Source organism: Herpailurus yagouaroundi, unplaced genomic scaffold (assembly GCF_014898765.1).
Source record: "Herpailurus yagouaroundi ecotype Mexico unplaced genomic scaffold, PumYag 67793, whole genome shotgun sequence".
Classification (NCBI taxonomy): Eukaryota; Metazoa; Chordata; class Mammalia; order Carnivora; family Felidae; genus Herpailurus; species Herpailurus yagouaroundi.
In genome coordinates, this window is record NW_024420586.1 from 19,305,462 (window position 1) to 19,326,101 (window position 20,640).

At 41.0% G+C, this 20,640-nt stretch overlaps 1 protein-coding gene across 15 annotated transcripts in view; it reads right to left on the reverse strand.

Annotated features, from left to right (window-relative positions):
• The window catches only part of CASK (calcium/calmodulin dependent serine protein kinase), a 355,071-nt gene that overhangs the window by 63,669 nt on the left and 270,762 nt on the right, over positions 1-20,640 (reverse strand). For all 15 annotated transcript variants that reach the window (XM_040468984.1, XM_040468986.1, XM_040468995.1 and 12 more), the window contains one exon: positions 720-797. In XM_040468984.1, coding sequence (XP_040324918.1) covers positions 720-797 — 78 coding nt within the window. The remainder of the gene's footprint in view (positions 1-719; positions 798-20,640) is intronic.

The window sequence follows — 20,640 nt, forward strand, 5'->3', positions numbered from 1 at the left end:
GCTTTGATTACAGCTATATAAAATGTATATGCAAACGGTAGTGATTGGAAGTATATACACAAAAGTGAAAATTACTGTGTTAGGGTGAAGGGATTATGGATGGATTTTTATTTATCCAAACTTTCTGCATTATCATGTTTCTATAATAAAAAAGTTGGGGCATCTGGCTGGCTTAGGCAGTAGGGGGTGCAACTCTTGATCTCGGGGTTGTGAGATCGAACTGCATGCTGGGTATGGAGTAAATAAAAATGAATTTTACAAAAAGTTAAAAAAAAAGTTTGTGATGGATACAGCCATGTACACTGACAATTTACAGAAATGACTTCTCTCTGAACTGAGTATACTTAATTGCTATAGATGTTTAATTAACCTCCAAATGTTACCACCTTAAAAAAGCAACTCTAATTTTCATAACCTATTTCTACCAAGTGCAGTAAAATAACTTACTTATAAAAAAAAAGAGAAGTACAATTGATATATTAACATGTTCAAGTTTACATAGCAGAACCAGAACTAGAAATCGAGGCAACGTTGCCGCTGAGGCTTTTCTTTCTTTCCTGTATGTAAAATGTTCAGTGATAAACTTAGAAACACTAAATCTGAGTATAATGGTCCAGCTGTGACTCCAAGAAAACCACTTCTTACTGTGCAGCAGAAATGTTTTCAATAAAGGTAGCAAATAGGACACCCAGATAACATTTACAAGATAGATCACTTACCTCTTTGGCTCTCTGTACTGCATCGCTCGGAGGATTCCTGATTTGTGGCGAAGACTTTGTGTTGATTTTGTCATACAGCTAAACGCAAAGAAGAAAATCCAATCAACACTCATAATTCTTTGCAAAAATTCAGAGCTTCATATTTATCATTTCATTACACCATATCTTCCTCTTACGAAAGCTGGCTGATGATTTTCGGTGGTGTCTTCTCAATAATCTCTTACTCATTCAATGAAACTTGGTGCAATAGGAGTCTTATGTGTCACTTTTTAGAAAATCATCTTTAAATAGATGGTTCAAATTCTGCCAATGGGGAAATTTCTCTTCTTATTTAAAATTGGTCATTATTTCAGAATTGCAGTATTTTTCGCCTCTGACAGAAGCAACATTCAGTAACATGGATACAGAACAAAATGAAAGAATGCTTTCTAGCCAAGACACGTCTAAAAGAATTTTCACAGAAATCTAAATCTTGGGAAAGGGCAAACCCAACTCCTTATAGGAAGGAATGTTCTCACAAAAGGTTTATGCTTGTTTTACTAGGGCTGTTTATTAACAGTATCAGTGCTGGCATCCTTTAGCAGGAAATCAAGGACATGGACTTTTTCCTTTTGAATTTGCAAATTCACACAGCAAGAGAAGACACTGAAAAGAATCTAAATATATTTTGAAACCCCCACAAGTCTGACTGATCCAAAATTTGCCTTTCAGAAGACAAGTGATTTCATTCTTTAAAGAATAATCTCGGTAGGGTAGAAGATTAAAATATTAATTTCTACCTTAAACGAAATGGCTCATTCGACAGTCTGCTTTGAAAGGTGAAAAGTTAAAAATGATCTTGGCTAGGCTGCCATGTCTATTTCCTAACCTCTCTAAAATAGGTGGGGATTTTTTGGGGTTGTTTTGGTGTAGTTCTTTTTTCCCTCCTTCCTACTGTGCATCACAATGCTAGTGTGCAGGTCAAATACTGCCTGTACACATCTTTCACGTTACGGTTAGGTTTGTTTATACTGATAGAAGACAAAGCCTTATGATTTCTACGTGTTTGGGGCACACCATACATAAAAATGCCTTACGATAAATACGTACATTATTTAATTACAAAGATGCCTAATGAGAACAATGTGAAGATAAAGCAGTGACCAGTTTTAAATGATGGCATCATGTGATACTCAGAGGTTAAATGCATAGTGTAAGTAGTCTAGTAAAATGCTCTCTTTAAAATATTATACAGCTGACCCTTGAACAACACAGGTTTGAACTGTAAGGGTTTCCTTGTGTTTTTTTTTTTCCAATAAATACAATACAGTGCTCTAAATGTATTTCTCTTATTTGTATAAACGTTGCTGCAATTACAATCCCATTAGCACTGAGTACCTATCTCCCTGTACCCTCATCAGATCTGGAGCTTATATTACAATTTTATATAAATCTATGTATGTATTTGCCAGTGTGTTAGGTACAGGGAGTTTCTTGACAAGTTTTCTATTCTCCCTCACTCGCTCTCTAGAAATGAGAAGGGATCTTTTAATTAATTAATCTCTACACTTAATGTGGGGCTAGAACTCATGACCTCAAGATCAAAAGTGGCAGGCTCTACTAACTTACATAGCCAGACACCTCCCCTGTTATGATTTTCTTTTTTTAAAGACTTATTATTTTTTTTTTTTAGAGTGAGAGAGTGAGAGAGAGAGTGAGAGAGAGAGGGCAAGAGAGAGGGTGAGAGGCAGTGCCTAAGTGGGAGAGGGGCAGAGGGATAGAGAATCTCAAGCAGTCTCCATGCTCAGTGGAGAGCCTGATGCAGGGCTCAATCCCAGGGCCCTGGGATCATGATGTGAGCTGAAATCAAGAGTTGACTGAGCCACCCAGGTGCTCCCCCTCTTATGATTTTCTTAACATTTTCTATTCTCTAGCTTAGTTAATGGGAAGAATACAATATATAATACATATAACATACAAAATATTTGTTAATCAACAGTGTGTTATTGGTAAGGCTTTTGGTCAACACTAATATATTAGTAGTTAAGTATTTGGGGAGCCAAAGTTATACGTGGACTTCTGATTGTGCAGGGATTGGGTCCTCTAACCCCTGTGCTGTTTAGAGGTCAACTGTACTAACATTTAGGAAACTAGTAATATACAGCTGGTTCACAAAAGTTCACCCAAATCTCTGTAGAATACACATGTGGAGTCTTCATCCTCTGAATGGTTTCTATATCTAAAGACTGTAAATTTTGAAATTTGGAACTTGGGAATGTATTTTCCCATAGCAGTAATGTTATGCATAGTGTTAGGTTCCCAGACTAGCCTATAGAGAGATACACACACACACACACACACACACACACACACACACACACACGCACGCAATGTAAAATAGAAAAAAAAAACAAAACAACCCTTCTAAAGTAAGGAACCAGAAGTTACAAAAATTTCCTAGGTCTTACGTCGTGTGGTTTCTTGAACACTTGCAGCAACATCAGCTGGAGTGGTTAAACAGAGATTCCTGGGCCCCACTCCAGACCTCCCACATCAGAATTTGAAAAGGGGGTCCAGAAATCTATCTACCTATCTCTATATTTTAAGTTTATTTATTTTGATAGAGATAGAGACAGTACGAGCAGACGAGGGGCAGGGAGAGAGGAGACAGAGAATCCCAAGCAGGCTCTGCGTTTAGTGCAGAGCCTGATGTGGGGCTTGAACCTGTGAAACCATGAGATCATGCCTCGAGCCAAAGCCGAGAGTCAGATGCTCAACTGACTGAGCCACCCAGGTACCCCAGAAATCTATATTTTAATAAACTCCTTGGTATTTGCAAATCTTATGCCCAAGTGCTAACTTTTGAGAGTAACAGTAGTAGTACCAACAATAAGAATTGGTATTTTTCTTCTCTCTCTCTGCCCCTATCCTGCTGTCTTTCAAACTATATAAATTAAAACAAAACAAAACCGAATTGCTACTTTTATTGAGCACTTACTAGACACTATTTATTTGTCAAAACTCTTTATATTCCCTTGTTTAATCTCAAACAACCCTGTAAGGTTGATACCCTTATTATTCCCACTTTACAGATGAGGAATTGAGGCACAGAGTAATAAAGTGAGAACCACCATTCTAGCCTTACAGCAACTTCACAGGTGGCATACAGATGCTTGGAATTTCAATATTTTCAAAAGAGTGCTCAGACCAAATTTCCCCCAAATTTTCCTTTGGACTGGTCTGATCCAGTTCATCACATATTCACCCAAAGTTTGGTAGAACTAGTGGTGGGATGAGGCAGAGGTTGAGTGCTTCCTATCAAGGCAGAAATAATAGAAAGGAATGAAAAGAAGGAGTCTTCTGTCTGAGGTGTGTGCATGGGCCTTTGCCCCTCCAGTCCCTAGGAGAGCCCAGGACTGGAGGAGTCCAGGCATGCAGTGGATGCAATGGACAGCTAAGAATAGATGGTGAATATTTGGGGCATCTGGGTGGCTCAGTCAGTTAAGTGTCTAACATTGGCTTGGGTCATGATCTCACGGTTTGTGGGTTCGAGCCCTGCGTTGGGCTCTGTGCTGACAGCTAGAGCCTGGAGCCTGCTTCAGATCCAGATCCTCTCTCTCTGCTCCTCCCCTGTTCTCTCTCTCTCTCAAAAATGACTAAATGTTAAAAAAAAAAAAAGAAAGAATAGATCATGAATCTCAACTGCCTGCTCGTTGACCAAAAGGGCAACTAAGAACTGAGGCAGGAAGGGGCAGGCAAGGGACTCACTATGTCACCATAAGTGGGAAGAAGTGATTCCTTGTTGACTAATCCATCCATGCATCCATCCACAAATTGAGTTCCTACTGTGTCTTAGGCAGTGCACTTCTATTTACTGGGGTTATGAAAATGAAAAAGATGACAGTTCTTGTCTTCAAAGAACTCACAAATTTTAAAGACTTATATAACCAAAGGCCCAGAAACCTATGCCAGCTCGGTCCTGTTGAGTACCTGAGAGTAGTCTGGTCCTCAGTGGTATCAACTGGAAGGCAGTATCAACTCACTAAATGAGCCAGCCCCAGGGTGGGGACTATATGAATGTGCATGCATGAGTGTGTTTTTGCCTTAGAGACTCAAAATTTTGGGGGTACCCATAACAAACACAAACCATTTGAGAAATGTAGCAAGGCAAGTAAATAAAAAGTCATGAATGGAGGAAAGCTTTAATGCAATGTCACATTAGTATTTTATTGTGGGGGGGGGGGTAGATTATGAGAGCAGGGCAGAGGGGGAGGGGGAGGGAGGGAGAGAGACAGAGAGAGAGAATCCCAAGCAGGCTCCACACTCAGTGTACCTCAGCCTGATGCGAGGCTTGATCCCATGAACTTGGGATCATGACCTGAGCTGAAATCAAGAGTCAGATGCTCAACTGACTGAACCACCCAGGCGCTCCTAACATTAGTGTTTTAAAACAGTAGTCTGAAATATGCAGCTTTTCAACTTCTCATTCTTATGGATTCAAAGTTCAAGTCTAGGTGGAATTTTATGAAGGTGTGGGGGCAAGTGAGAGGTGGCTGGGTTTTGAGAACAAAGGAAGGCTGCAGCTACTATAAAGAATATCTAGGATTATGTAATCTGGGACTTCAACTGTTGTCTTGGACTTTGAGCTGGAGCCCAGAGCTAAGGCCAATAGGAAGTAAGTGGTACCAAGTCTACTAGAAAGCCACCAGACCATCCCTCTAGGGCTTGCTGAAAGGCAGCCAAAATGGCCCTTCCCCAACTTACCCTAATGCCCTGTTCTATTCAGAAGCCTGGAGTCTGTAGGAATCACAGGATGAGGAGACCAAGTGTTTGATCCCCCTTTCCTTCTTGTTGGGTAGGAAGACAGAGGGAGTTGCCTCCTTCTTCATGCCAAGTGGAAGATGGTGGATGCTCCAAAGGAACCATGTGCAGAAATGGGAGGTTCCAGTAACGAGAACTCACTATCTCACTCTCTGGAGGGATGCTTGTGGAGTCACAGCAACTTAGGGGGCTCGTCTTGGTGCACCGGGTAGGAGCCCTTTGTGAGAGAGAGTCCTTGGGGCAGCTTGACGGGTGGTGTTTGTGGTCGCAAGTGAAAAGATACTGACGCCTGCCTCTTTCCTAGCTGGAGGCCACCCGGGGCTGTCCCTGCCAGCAGGGTGAGGCCAGTGGCAGGGCAGCCCACACATGTAGAGTGTGTGTGTGTGTGTGTGTGTTTCGCAGGAGTCAAGGAACTGCCTCACAGTGTGATCTGGCTGCGGCCATCTTGATGGAGCCCTATCCAAGAGGGCTGTCTGCATGGAGCGAAGGGACCTGGAAGTAAGTAGCTGTCAGGTAGCATGTGGGGACAGGAGCTGAGAAGGTGCTGCTGAGGCAAGCTGCAGAGTATACTGGGGATGCAGAGTCCGGGACAGAGCCAACCTCTGGACACCTGCCACACCAAGGGCATCGATGGCCAAGAGGGCGCTGGCTGCCTGAGGGACAGGATTCTGGAACATGCTGTTTAAGGGCTGCTTTCTCTTTTCCATGACCAGACTCGAGTTCTTTGACATTTAGTAACAGCACCCCAAAAGGGGCTGAGTACACAGGAGATGTTTAATACATGTTTCTTTAAAAAATAAAGGCATATTTGAGCTGGTGCCTAGGAACTGTAAATAGATATTTAAAAAAAATTCAGAGTAACAAAAAAATAAACAGACTGGGAATACTTATTTCTTAGCTTGTTTCTTTAGGAACCAGATGACTTATGTTTGGTCCTTCTTGCATAGTTAAGAACTTTCCCTCAAAATTAAATATATTTTGACTGTGTGTGTGTGTGTGTGTGTGTGTGTGTGTGTGTGTGTGTTTCAAGACTGACTTTCAAGATTTTCAAGGTGTGTGTGTGTGTGTTTCAATCTGACTTTCAGATTTTCAAGGTGGAAGAGGACTGATATGATTTGGCTCCTCCACTTTTTTTTTTTTTTTTTAAGGTAATCTGTCTCTTCAGCTCCTCCATTTTAAGGAGCAAGCTGAGGTCCAGTGAGGTGAAGTGTCATGCTCAGGATTCTGCAGCCAGAGCAGCAGGGACTGGACCATGAACTCCTGAGGCACTGTCCTTTCTCTCATATCAGATTCCCTTGGCTTGTATCAGAATTCAGTAACACACAAAGTCTTATGCCAGGGAGACACCATCAGCAAATATTTGGGGAACAAACTGTAGAAAACTCTATTTGCAGGTTGTTGGAAAAAATATACAAAATAATAGGATTTGAAAGATATTAGCCAATCAACTGCAAGCCTTGCCCGGTTAAAGAATGCTACAATTCTACACATTTCCTGGCCAGATGGTAAATATTTCAGGCTTTGTGGCGGTAAGGGCTCTGTCAACCACTCAACCTCAGCTGTGTATGCAAAGGCAGCCATTAACAATCCATAGGTGAATGGGCATGGCCGTGTTCCAATAAAACTTTATTTACAGAATTAGGTGGCTGGCTGGATTTGGCCTGGATTTGGGTTGTCGTTTGCCAACACCTGCTCAAGAAGCTTAAGTTCACGGTGGATTGGAATGACAAAATATTATTTCCTTTTGCTATTTGCGTTCCTGAAATTTAAAGATACCAAGAATCCTATTTTTCGAACCCTTTTTCCTCCCCCCCGCCCTTTTTAAAAATTCCAGTTAACCTACAGTGTTGTATTAGTTTCAGGTGTACCAATACAGTGATCAAACATTGCCAAGCACTCATCACAAGTGCACTCCTTGATCCTCATCACTATTTCACCCATTGCACACCCACCCCTACCCTCCAGCAACCATGAGTTTGAAGATATCGCATGTATTTGTAAAGCTGAGGTGTAGAGGACGAGGCAGAGGGAGGGAAGAATGTTCATAAATTATCCCTAGAGAGAAAACAAGAGCAAATCTGTTGCTGTTTTCTCTTTCCAATGAAGTTAAGGTTACCAACTTCAGCACTTTTTATTAAAACACACACACACACACACACACACACACACACACAGCAAAACGAGGAAATGTGAACAGCTGGAAGGGGAACAGATTGTTTCACACTGTCTCAGACAGGCTGCTCTCTGGCACTGGGTCAGATATGACCACACACAACTATGTGGACGCGCTTCATCTTTCTGTCTTAAGAAAGTAGAAGCACAGTTCTGTTAGGCGGCCACAATTCTCTATTTGAGATTGGCCATTTTAAACAGAGCAGTCTAAAGTTGGTGGTAATAATCAATTCAACTCTCCTGAGACTGTACTTCCAAACTTAAAGACGAGATCAGTTAAGATGCCACTTTGTATTTATGTTCAACACAATGAACCAAGTTTCCTTTTTTTTTTTAAAGACAATATTCCATTAGGTCTCGCTCTCTTCCGGTTTCTAGTCCTCAAATAGAAGTGTTTGTTTTGCTCCTACTTTATGTGCAGCATTTAGCAAGATCAACGTGTAAAAAAATGGAATGGTTGGCAGAGAACTGCATAAAACCACTATCGCTGGGTTATATTTCCCACGAACTTTTGAGCACAGAGAAAACCCAATCTCAGGACCAGAATGTGTATTGGCTGAGAGAAGATTTAACATGTGCAGATAGACTGCAGATGTGGGCCAAATAATGAATGGGTTTGTAGAGCTGCAGGGAACTCTGTTGAGGTTCATTAGCAAGCCCCCTCTGACCACTTACTTCAGATGGACCAAAGAAGTCCCCTGCTGGAAAGGAATTCAAGTTTTCAAGTGTCAAATATTTATTTAGCCGCAAGGTATGTAATGAAATGTGCCTGTGATCCTAGTAAAACAGATAACAAGAGTGCCCACAAGTTCACATTGTGCAATGATAATGGGAAGTGAAACGACTTGCTCTGGAAACAGGCTATCTTATTAAGAACTTTCGTTACCGTTTCTGTGAATGGTCTGTGAAGAAGATGGGGGATTCGAAACAAGTTGCAACGTCACATCTTTTCGGTGAACCCAGCAGGTCAGCTATCAATAGCCAACAGTATTCTTAAAAAATACATATGAAATCTGGCCAATTGCTAGGGAAAGGTGGTTTACTACTAAACTATAAGGAACTGCTATTCAGCTACAGCACTGGAGCCGGTTTTATGAAATTAGAGATTGAAGAACAATCTTCTGAGACCTAAATATCTATTTTTCCTGCTCAAGTTCATACACAAACTTGCTGTCTTCAGGTCAATGTTCCTGGAAGCCTTTGAGTTAGATGCCCCAGGAAAGCTTTAGCCTAATGGTAGAGCAGTGAAATGTTAGCTTAAATCAAGCTTCAGAGAATCACGATGAGGTCTTAAGAAGGGACCCAGCTGGCTTGGGAATATGCTACTGCAACTCAGTCAATTATGCAAGTTTTCTTCTGACAGAAAATAGCAAACTAAGCAATCACTTCATCTGGGCCAATTCAAGAGTTCTTGAGAGGGATGTGAGATACTCTGGATTTTGATAGTGAAAGTTCCCCCAAAGGAGGCCCTCGTTTGGTTTAGGTTACAGTTGTCTGTGTTCAGAGCTGCTTTTGTTTCAAGCCCATTCATTAGAACATCGCACTTACAGGGATTTTTTTGAGACCAGGAAATTAAGACTTGCTTGATCTCCTAGTTCGGTCTAAAAAGACTCTCCTTTTTGGTGGCTTAACAATATAAGCCACTGTGGCAGATTCTGGGCAGTTGACAGGTCTTTCTGAGAAACTCCAGCAGTGGCCTCGGATGACCTGACATGACTGCTCTGTCGGCCTTTTTCAGCTGGCAAAGAACTCTAAAATTAAGCCCTGTAAGAAACAAATCATGCCTATTCTTGAGTAAGCAAAAGAAAGCATAAGGAAAAACCAGTTACTTTATTTCACTTTTCATCAAGCCTTCTGAAATAGGGTACTTTTTAAATACCAGATCCAAGCATCTGCCCACCTGTGAGGAATGTCACTAGGATGTGAATTTCTTTTCTATTAAAAAAAACAACAAACTACTAACAACATTAAAAGAGTGTTGAAACCTCATTTCCTAATGTGCTTCTCTGAAGCCATCTACGATAATAGTTAAATATTTAAACTAAATGAATGTCTTATTAATTTGTGGTTTTACAAGAAATCATTTACATCAAGTGTGTCACATAGTATTAAATTACTGAGGCAAGACAATAATTTTTAACTTATGATGTGACTTTTACTTTGCATAGGTAAGCACTAAGCATTTGTGTGGTTTTTTAAGTTTTTATTATTTACTTACTTTTGAGAGAGCAAGCATGACTGGGGGAGGGACAGAGAGAGTGGGAGAGACAGAATCCCAAGCAGGCTCCACACTGTCAGCGCAGAGCCTGATGTGGGGCTCGAACCCACTAACTGTGAGATCATGACCTGAGCTGAAGTCAGATGGTTAGCCGACTGAGCCATCCAGGTGCCCCAAGCATTTGTACAAGAAACTGTAGCAAAAGTGAATTTCCGTTGTGGCAAGTTAAAAGAGAACAAACGGGGCGCCTGGGTGTTTCAGCTGGTTAAGTGTCTGACTTCGGCTCAAGTCATGATCTCATGGTTTGTGAGTTTGAGCCCTGCGTCAGGCTCTGTGCTGATAGATCAGAGCCTGGATCCTGCTTCAGATTCTGTGTCTCCCTCTTTTTCTCTGCCCCTCTCCCACTTGCTCTGTCTCTGTCTCTCAAAAATAAACAAAAACACTTAAAAATTAAAAAAAAAAAGAACAAAATGATCTGGCAGAAGAGGTTTTAATGAGATAACGTGTGAAGGGTCACAAAGAAAAGAAAGCAACTATGATGAATGCTGCAAGCCAACCCCAACAAATATTCAAGGGAGCATACCACAGTCCTTTCTGGGGGAAAACTCCTCCTTTCCTTGAGAACAGCATGAAGAAGAATCAGTGCTTGTTGCATTTTGATGGCTTTTGGAACATTCCTTTGCCTTCTGGTAAAGTTGACTGTGGTGCCATAAAAAGAGAATGGGAAACACTGGGACCAGGGACAAGCTGATTCATTATTCTTGGAATTTCAGAGTAAATTCCAATCCCTGGTTTAAGAAAGTAATTCATTTGAACAAATAAGGGAACTAGAGAGACTCCTGTAGTTAATCATGCTTTCAGTGAAAATCACGGTCCTCTTCACAAAGATGTAGAACATAGGAGCTAACTTGGAGCCTGCATAGAGCAACTGCTTAGGGATGGAACTGAGGCTGAATTCCTTACTACTGGATAGCTTTATTTTGAAAATTTGGTTTTTCCTGTTATAGAATTGTCTACCATAAAACACTGATACTGGATGAATGGATAAACAAAATGTGGTGTATACATAAAATGGAGCAGTTCTCAAATACCTGATTTTTTTTTTTTTTTAGTGTATTTATTTTGAGAGAGAGAGAGGAAGAGAAAGAGTGTGCTCTAGTGGGGGAGGAGCAGAGAGAAGGAGAGAGAGAATCCTAAGCAGGCTCCACAACCTCAGTGTAGAGCCCAACACAGGACTTGATCTCACCAACTGTGAGATCATGACCTGAGCCAAAAATCAAAAGTTGGAGCTTAACCAATTGAGCCACCCAGGTTCGCCTCAAATACCTGATTCTTGATCAACATCACAGTACTCCTCAAAACCATTGTCCTATTTCTCTTCCTTCTCTCTCTCTCTTTTCTCTTGCTCAGATACTCTCAAAACATCTTCATCAAAAGGAAATGATTATCCTTGCAACAAAGTAAATGAATATCAAGGCATAATGTTAAGTGCAAAAAGACTGACTCAAAAGGCTACAGTGTTTGATTCCATTTATATGACATTTTGGAAAAGTTAAAACTATTGGAACAGAAATCTGATTAGTGGTTGCCAGGGACCAGAGTTGGGGGGAAGAGGGTTGACTATTTCAGCTTTTAAAAGGAAGGAGATTGTGATACATGCTACAGCATGGATGAACCTTCAGGATACTACATTACGTGAAATGAGCCAGTCACAAGACAATAGATATGGTATGATTCCACTTACATGAAGCATCTACACTAGTCATATTCATCAAGACAGAAACTAGAATGGCAGCTACCAGCGGCTAGGGGGAGGACGAAATGGTGAGTTGATGTTTAACAGGTACAGGGTTTCAGTTGCAGAAGCTGAAAAGAGTTGTGGAGATGGACGGTGGGGATGGCTGCACAACAGTGTGAATCTACCTAATGTCACTGAGCTGAACCTTAAAAAATGGTTAAAATGGGGGTGCCCGCGTGGCTCTGTCAGTTAAGTGTTCAACTCCTGATTTCAGTTCAGGTCATGATCTCACGGTTTGTGGGTTCAAGCCCCGCTATCAGTGAGGAGCCTGCTTGGAAGTCTCTCACCCTCTCTCTCTCTGCCCCTCCAATGCTCACACTATCTCTCTCAAAATAAAGAAACATTTTAAAAAATGGTTAAAATGGTAAATTTCATGTTATATTTTACCACAGAAAAAGGACAAAAAATTGCTATTATGTCAAATCTGTTAAAAGGCTGTGAACTCTGGGAAATGACAAATATGTATTTGCATGTAGAAGAAATGAATAACTAAAACATGTTGCTCTGAGAAGGTACCCCTCTTATTGAAAAGTATATAAAATCATGTGATTCATAATGTTTTTAAATAAAAAAGATAATCTGGACTTCTTTCATGAGGCACAACTACATATTGGTTAAGAAGACAGTTCTTGGGACAGAAAAACAAATTTAGCATTTTTAAGTCAATAAGTGGTAAATTCTTAGCCATAAAGTGAAATATTGAAAGGAAGAAATCAGGGGCGCCTGGGTGGCGCAGTCGGTTAAGCGTCCGACTTCAGCCAGGTCACGATCTCGCGGTCCGTGAGTTCGAGCCCCGCGTCGGGCTCTGGGCTGATGGCTCAGAGCCTGGAGCCTGTTTCTGATTCTGTGTCTCCCTCTCTCTCTGCCCCTCCCCCGTTCATGCTCTGTCTCTCTCTGTCCCCCCAAAAAAATAAATAAACGTTAAAAAAAAAATTTGAAAGGAGGAAATCAGTGTGATGACCCTGTGAAACCTACAAGGATGACCTCCCCCCCCCCCCCGCCCTTAGTGGGCTTTGGGCACTGCTGAGGGCAGTCTGGCTTTGCTGGACTGCTGCCAGGACACAGGGAGAAATCCAGGAGACACTGGAAAGTGCTGTCATAGTGGGAACAATGGATTACAAATGACATAGTGGGATCCACAGTACACTGTAACCCACAGCACATGGAAGGAACTTCCAACAGTGCCTAACCTTAAAATAATATATAAAAGCAGTAAAATAGATTTTTTTTAAATAAAAGGGAATTCTTTCTCATTTATTATTTTTAAAAGCTTTATTGGCCGGGGGCGGGGGGTGCCTAGGTGGCTCAGTTGATTAAATGTCCGACTCTTGATCTTGGCTCAGGTCATGATCGTGAGAGTTCATGGGTTAGAGCACAGGCTCTGTGCTGACAGTGTGGAGCCTGCTTGGGATTCTCTCTCTCTCCATCTCTCTCTCTCTCTCTCTCTCTCTCTCTACCCCTCCCCTGCTCATGTGCACATGCTCTCTTTTTCTCAAAATAAGTAAACTTAAAAGAAAAGCTTTTTCATTTACAAACTGCACAGTTTGCCCATTGTACATGTATAGTTTGAGGATTCTTAGTAAATCTATATGGTTGTACAACCATCATCTCAACCCAGTTGTAGAACATTTCCTTCATCCCCAAGAGTTCCCTTGCGTTATATCTAAGAACTCTTTGACTAACCCAAGCTAATGAAGATGTACTCCTACATTTTCTTTAAAGTAATTTTATCTTAAGCTTAAAATGAATCTATGATCCATCTTGTAGTAATTTTTTGTGTGGGATGTGAGGTTAAGGGTCTAAGTTAATTTCTTTGCATATGGATATCCCACTGCTTTAGCACCATGTTAAAACAAAACAAAACAAAACAAAACAAAACAAAACAAAACACAAAACATAACAGGGGCACCTGGGTGGCTCAATCAGTTAAATGTCTGACTTTGGCTCAGGTCATGATCTCATGGCTTGTGAGTTCGAGCCCTGTGTTGGGCTCTGTGCTCACAGCTCAGAGCCTGTAGCCTGCTTCGGATTCTGTGTCTCCCTCCACCCCGCCCCCTCTGTCTCAAAGAAAAATAAACATTAAAAAAAAACCCCAAAAAACCCACAAACAACAAATCATTTATTCATTACTCACTAAATTGCCCGGGCACTTTTGCTGAAAAATCAACTGACCATGAATGGGAAGGTTCATTTATGAACTCTGTTCTGTTCAACTGATCTGTAAGTCTATCCTTACACCAATACTGTACTATTTGCATTACTGTAGCTTTGTAGTAAGCGTTGAAATCAGTCTCCTAACTTTGAGCTTCTTTTTTTTTTTCAAAACTGTTTTGGCATTTCCATATAAATTTTAGGATCAGCATGTCAACTTCTACCAAAAACAAAAAATTCTGCTGAGATGTTGACAAGGACTGTCTTGAATCTATAGATTGATATGGGGAAAATTGCCACCTTAACAATACTGTTTTCCAATCCAACAATCAATCTCTTTATCTCCATTGAGACCTTCTTTACTTTCTTTCAGCAACATTTGTAGTTTTCAGTGTATGAGTCCTCTTATACTTTTGCTCAATTCGCTATTTTATTCTTTTTGATGGTATTGTATTTCTTTACTTTTACTTTCACATGATTTGCTGCTTGTATGTAGAAATGCAGTTAATTTTGGTATATTGATCTTATACCCCGCATTCTTGCTAAACTTGCTTATTGGTTCTAGCGGATTTTTTGTGTGGCTTCCTTAGGATTTTCTACATACAAGAATATATCTCTGTGAGAAGATGGTTTTACTTCTTCCTTTCTTATCTGCATGCCTTGAATTTTTTTTTTCTTGCTTTTTTACTGCACTGGCCAGGACCTCCAGTACAATGTTGAATAGAAATGGTTAAGAGCAGACAAACCTTGCTTTGTTTCTGCTTGTATTCGTTTTCTACTGCTGCTTAATGAATGACCATATACTTAGTAGCCTTTTTTTTTTTTTTGCTAAGTTTGTGGGTAACTTCATTAAGAATGAAGAAAAACTACTTTGAAAATATTCAGGATATATGCTATTTCTAGCTCTCTTTACCCCAGGGACTTTGTTGCATGGGGCAGTTTTCTTTTTTTTATTAATTTTTTTAAAAATGTCTATTTATTTTTGAGAGAGAGACAGAGCGTGAGCGGGGGAGGGGCAGGGAGAGAGGGAGACACAGAATCTGAAGCAGGCTCCAGGCTCCAAGCTGTCAACACAGAGCCCGAAGTGGGGCTCGAACTCACAGACCGCGAGATCATGACCTGAGCCAAAGTCAGACGCTCAACTGACTGAGCCACCCAGGCACCCCTCATGGGGTAATTTTCTACTGACGCTAATACGTGGGTACGCTGATAGAAACAGGCACAGGAGTTTTGCCCATCCAGTCAGAAACAGTGGAATGAGAGACCCCTTTTCCCCAAGTGAGCAGCAGTGTGCTTCAGTCTCCAGGCCCCAGGAGGCAAAGTAGCACAAAGGTGACACCACTGGCCCGCCACCTGGCTGCTCTCATATTTGCTGAAGCTCATGCTTAAGACTAGAAGGGACCCTGAGAAGGTCCCAGTAGTTCAACTGCTGAAGGTGCTCAGAATATTCTAGACATTTAAGTCTAACTTGACTGGACTACAAATTCATGGGAAATTTAGCTTTGGCATTTCCTGACTGGTAATCTGTTTAAACATCCAAACTTAACAGTGTATCAACTTACTTCTCAAACCGCAAATTGCTGGAAAACATCAAATCACTGCAGAAGTTCCATTTTTTTTCCCCCTTTAGGAAACTTTGGAGTTCTAAAAATATGCTGTTCCCAAATAGGACTACTAATTTAATATCATCTCAAAAAACCAAAATAGTAAATCAACAGTTGTAGTTTTCCAATGCTGGATAAAAAACCCTCTCTAACTCTCCCTAAACAGTAAAAAACTATAATAAAGATGTCAGTTATACAAAATATGCAGGATTCCAGACACGGATTTATTTCTAATGTAATATCTTAAAATACCAGTTAATCTATAATAAAAATCTACATACAAATCAACATAAAAAGTGCTAAATTAAGCTGCCACTGCAATGAGTTTTATTAATCTAATCAGAAATTGAACATAATTTTAGGACTTCCCACAAAAATAATCTTAATTAGGTGGGGCATCACATTTACTATGGAAACAGCAGTCTATAACGAATGTTAACAGCTGTTCAGAGGTATGACATATGGTGGGTGAATGTTTAAAACTAGTTGTCAAAGTTTGGCAGAGAGAGATAAATGTGTCATTTAACAATGTTTTATGACATTGTTGACTTACAAAGTAAACATTTATTCTGTAATAGCAAAATTTCTACAAAAAATTGAGAAGACTGTGAATCACCAGCAAATAACACTTGCAAAAGGCTTTTTAACTGAAAAAAAAAACTCTTGATTTTTCGGTCCAAAAACGCATCTGTCATCTGACAATCCAACGTATCACATACAAGTGGCAAGCCAAAACTAACTCAAAATATCATTAAGAGGCAGAAGTACACCCTAACACCAATTCCCAAGCAAGCTCACTGAAAGAATGATGGGGTAACATTTCATTATTTTATATTAAATCTGTGTAACTTACATTCACACCTGAAGAATCAATTCAGGGCAAAATCAGGTTTCCAGGGGGTACTGGGCGGACTACTCTCCCCTCAAAATTTATGTCTATGTGGAGCCTCACAATGTGACCTTATTTTGGAAATAGGGTCTTTGAAGATTTAATTAAGATGGGGTCATACTGGATTAGGACAGGCCCTAAATTCAATGACCGGTGTCTTTATAAAAAGGTCGTCACAGAGTCACAGGCACATAGAGAAAAATGCCATGGGCAATCGGAGGCTGGGACTGGAGGGGTGCATCTACAAGCCAAGGAACCCCAGGGATTGTAGGCAACTACCAGAAGCTTCCAAAGAGGTATGGAAGGAGTCTTCCTTGAAGCTTTTGGAGGGAGCATGGCCCTGCTGATGGCTTGATTTAGGACTTCTGGCCTCCCAGACTGTTATTTGAAGCCACCCAGGTTGTGACACTTCGTTGTGGCAGCCTCAGCAAGCTCATACATGTGCCAAAATACATTTTACTGAAATTGATCTGCATATTTTATACACAGAGCATCTCTGCACCGGTGCTTTTAATTTGTGAGAACAGACATATGGACCAAGCTAGACCAAACACCGTTCCTCGTCAAGCCTCTTTAGTTCTCCCCACAAAGTGAGGAGTAGTATATATGTGCCAGGTAGAACTGGTTGGGGAGCCAACATTTAGAAATTTCTGGATCGGTTTCTTTTTCTTTTTTTTAATTTCTCACTACAGATTAAACTAGAGGTGTTTTACTAGAGTTCAACTCATAAAGCATTTCCCCTTTTAGTGCAACCACAGTATTTCTCCTTTTGTTTTAATATAAATTCTTTCAACACAACAGATGTTTTGTTTCCTCCAAATTCTAATAATATTTCTTTTGCATTTTCAGCTTACTATTTTAAAGGCATGACTAGGGGGTGCCTGGGTGGCTCAGCCGGTCAAGCGTCAGACTCTTGACTTCAGCTCAGGTCATGATCTTGTGGTTCTTGAGTTCGAGCCCCACATCTGGCTCTGTGCTGGCAGCTCAGAGCCTGCTTGGGATTCTGTCTCCCTCTCCCTGTCCTTCCCCTGCTTACTGTCTATCTCTCAAATAAAAATAAACTTAAAAAAAACCAAAAGGCATGACTAGAAAAAATGAAGTCCTAGATGATCTTGTAGGAACTTAATCCTCTTTTTGTCAGCTTAAAAATTATGACCTCAAACTTAGCTGCTTAGAGTGCTGTTGAGTTAACAGGAATTATTTAAATAAAATAAAGATATTTTATAAAATGGCTCAGTGGGGTTAAGTGACAATCAATCCATGGGCCACAAAAGTATGCCACTAGGTGTCACTACTTGGAATCCTTAAAAATGGAATCAGTGTTGACTCTGTAAAACAACAATTCCCATCCAAGCACAGGCTATGGAACATTATTAGAAAGAAGAGCAATGAATGGTCAAAATTTGAAAAGCTTTTTCTCAAGGGTTGGTCATGCCACGTTCTTTTTTGCGTAAGCACTTAAGTGTTAAAAACGGTTTCAATGGTTAGACTTCTCTATATGGCAGCTACCTGAAAACTTCATTGATTATATTACTGAAACACAGTCTGAGACAAGGGCTTAATGAGCCATATTTATGGGCTGGAGATCATGAGGGCACATTCTAATGATGGCTCAGGTCATTCATGACAATTAAGCTTCTCATTGAAGGAGGAGCCAGTCTGGATCTTCAGAATCCAGCACTGCCCAGGGAATGGCCTTACAGTGAAGTCATTTCAGGGGGTTTTGAGATTCGTGTGTAGTGCTTGTCCGCAAAATCCTGCAGACATGGTGTCTTTTTACTGGTCAGTCCACTCGCTCCTTTTCAAATTGACATGCATTGACAGGGCAGGTGCTGATACTATACACACTTTCTTAACTTTAAAATTCATAAGAATCCAAAGGAACTTTAAGTGTGTTTTTCCTCATGAAAATCGAGGAGTCTCTTCTGAAGCTGCGACAATGTCTACCCAAGAACGCAGCAGTTATTCAAAACACACGTTTTCAGTGAGGTCTGAAAAGCTTAGCACTGAGCAGTAAGTGGTGGCCTGGCTCAGTTCCAAAGTCCCGTTTGTGTCCGAGTATCTGCCCCTCCTTGTAGAAATTAGTGATGTCCTTGCATTTCCCCTGCAGTCTCCAGCTGGCTGTGCTCAGATGCCTTGTTACACTAGTCAGAAAAATACCACCCTGAAAAACACTTTGGGCCTCTCTGAGCCTTAAATGACAAAAAGGTCTTGATCTTTTAGATCCGTAGATCTTAGCAATGACCTAACCACTGACTACATTGAAATAAACCAAATCTCCATGCGTTGCTGCAGCTTCTTTCAAATATCCCACTTGTGGGGCACCTGGGTGGCTTAGTCAGTTAAAGCATCTGACCTCAGCTCAGGTCATGATCTCGTGGTTCATGGGTCCAAGCCCCATATCGGGCTCTGTGGTGACAGCTTAGAATCTGGAGCCTGCTTTGGGTTCTCGGTCTCTCTCTCTGCCCCTTCCCTGCTTGTGCTTTGTATCTCTGTCTCTCTCAAAAATAAACAAACATGAAAAAAAATCCCACTTGCTAGATCTAGTAAAGGGCAGAACTTCTGCAGGGAATTCACTATTGTGAAAACCTTCTGCATTGCAGGAAGCAATGATAGACGACAGGGGATATTTAGCCAATGAACAGAGGTCAAACTCTAATTGACATGACACAAAACAATAATGACAACTATGATGATGGTGACGATGAAGAAGAAAATGGAATGCTAAGCAGCGGTGGCAGCAGTGTCAAGAGCACTCCACAAAACAGAATGCATTTCAAAGGCTTTCTGGTGCCCAAGGAAAGTGACAGTTATTTGTAATTAAACTTAATCTGACATGTCCTCAAATTACCTAAGATAAATTACGCTAAAGAGAAGACCCATTTCCTTATCCTCCTGAGTGCATTTCTTAGCTTTATTGGAGTACAATTGAGTAATATATTTAAAGTGTACAACGTGATATAATTCCCACAATCAAGTTAATCAACACATTCTTCACCTCACATATTTAACTTAAAAAAATGTTTACTTATTTACTTTGAGAGAGAGAGAGAGAGAGAGAGAGAGAGAGAGAGAGAGAATGAATATCCCCATAAGGCTCTGCACTATCAGCACAGAGCCCAACACGGGACTTGATCTCACGAACCGTGACATCATGACCTGAGCTGAAACCAAGAGTCACTTAACCAACTGAGCCACCCAGGAGCCCCTACCTTTTTTTTTCTTGTGACAACACTTAAGTTCTACTCTCTTAGCAAATTTCATTATATAATACAGTCTATCAACTACAGTCACCATGTTATGCATCAGACTTTATTCATCATATAAGTGAAAGTCGGTACCCTTTTACCAACCTCTCTCCCATTTCCCACCCTCTGCCCCCAGCATGGGGCAACCATCATTCTACTGTGTTTCTAGGAGTTTCACTTCTTTGTTTTAAAGATTCCACGTATAAGTGATACCATGCAGTATCTGTATTTCCCTGTCTGGCTTATTTTACTTAGTGCATGTTAAAACTATATTCCCCGGCTCTCATGTAGCTAGGTAGGCATGTAACAAGTACTTGCCATTGAAATGTGGGCAAAAGTGATACAGCCCATTTCCAACCATGACTCTGCAAAATTCTCCATTTTTGTTCATCTGCTGCTGGGTGCAAATGATTCAGTGGAAGATTCCAAAACCCTGGGAGATAGCAGAACCACACAATGGAAGAGGCCCGGATCCCTGGATGACTGTGTGGCAGATATTCCCCACCCCCAATCTACCTGCACTGGACTCTGATGTGAGCAAGAAATAAACTTTTATCCTGTTAAGGCACTCAAATTTTAGGATTGCGTGCTATGGCAGTCAGTCAGGCCTGATTAAGACAGACACTATGTAAAAAAGCCAAACTAATTTTTAAAATTTGGTAATTAATTTGATTTGACTGCATTTATGCAAAGAAGTAACTGTAGGTTACCTATGACTGCATTCAGTGTGAACTTGGAACGTATGCAACACTCATAGGCTTAGCTTTCCCAAACTGGTCCTCGTCAACTTGACAGGGCTGTGAATACAAGTTCTATGCCCAAATTAGTTTCAGAAATGCTATTAGAGTCCCTCAGGTTTCTTTGCTACAGGGCATCTCAGAGCTGTTAATATACTAATATCCAGTGTGCCTGGGTGGCTCAGTCGTAAGTGTCTGACTTCAGCTCAGGTCATGACCTCACAGTTTGTGAGTTGCAGCCCTGCCTCGGGTCCTCTGCTGTCAGTGCGGAGCCCGCTTTGGATCCTCTGTCCCCCCCCCCCCC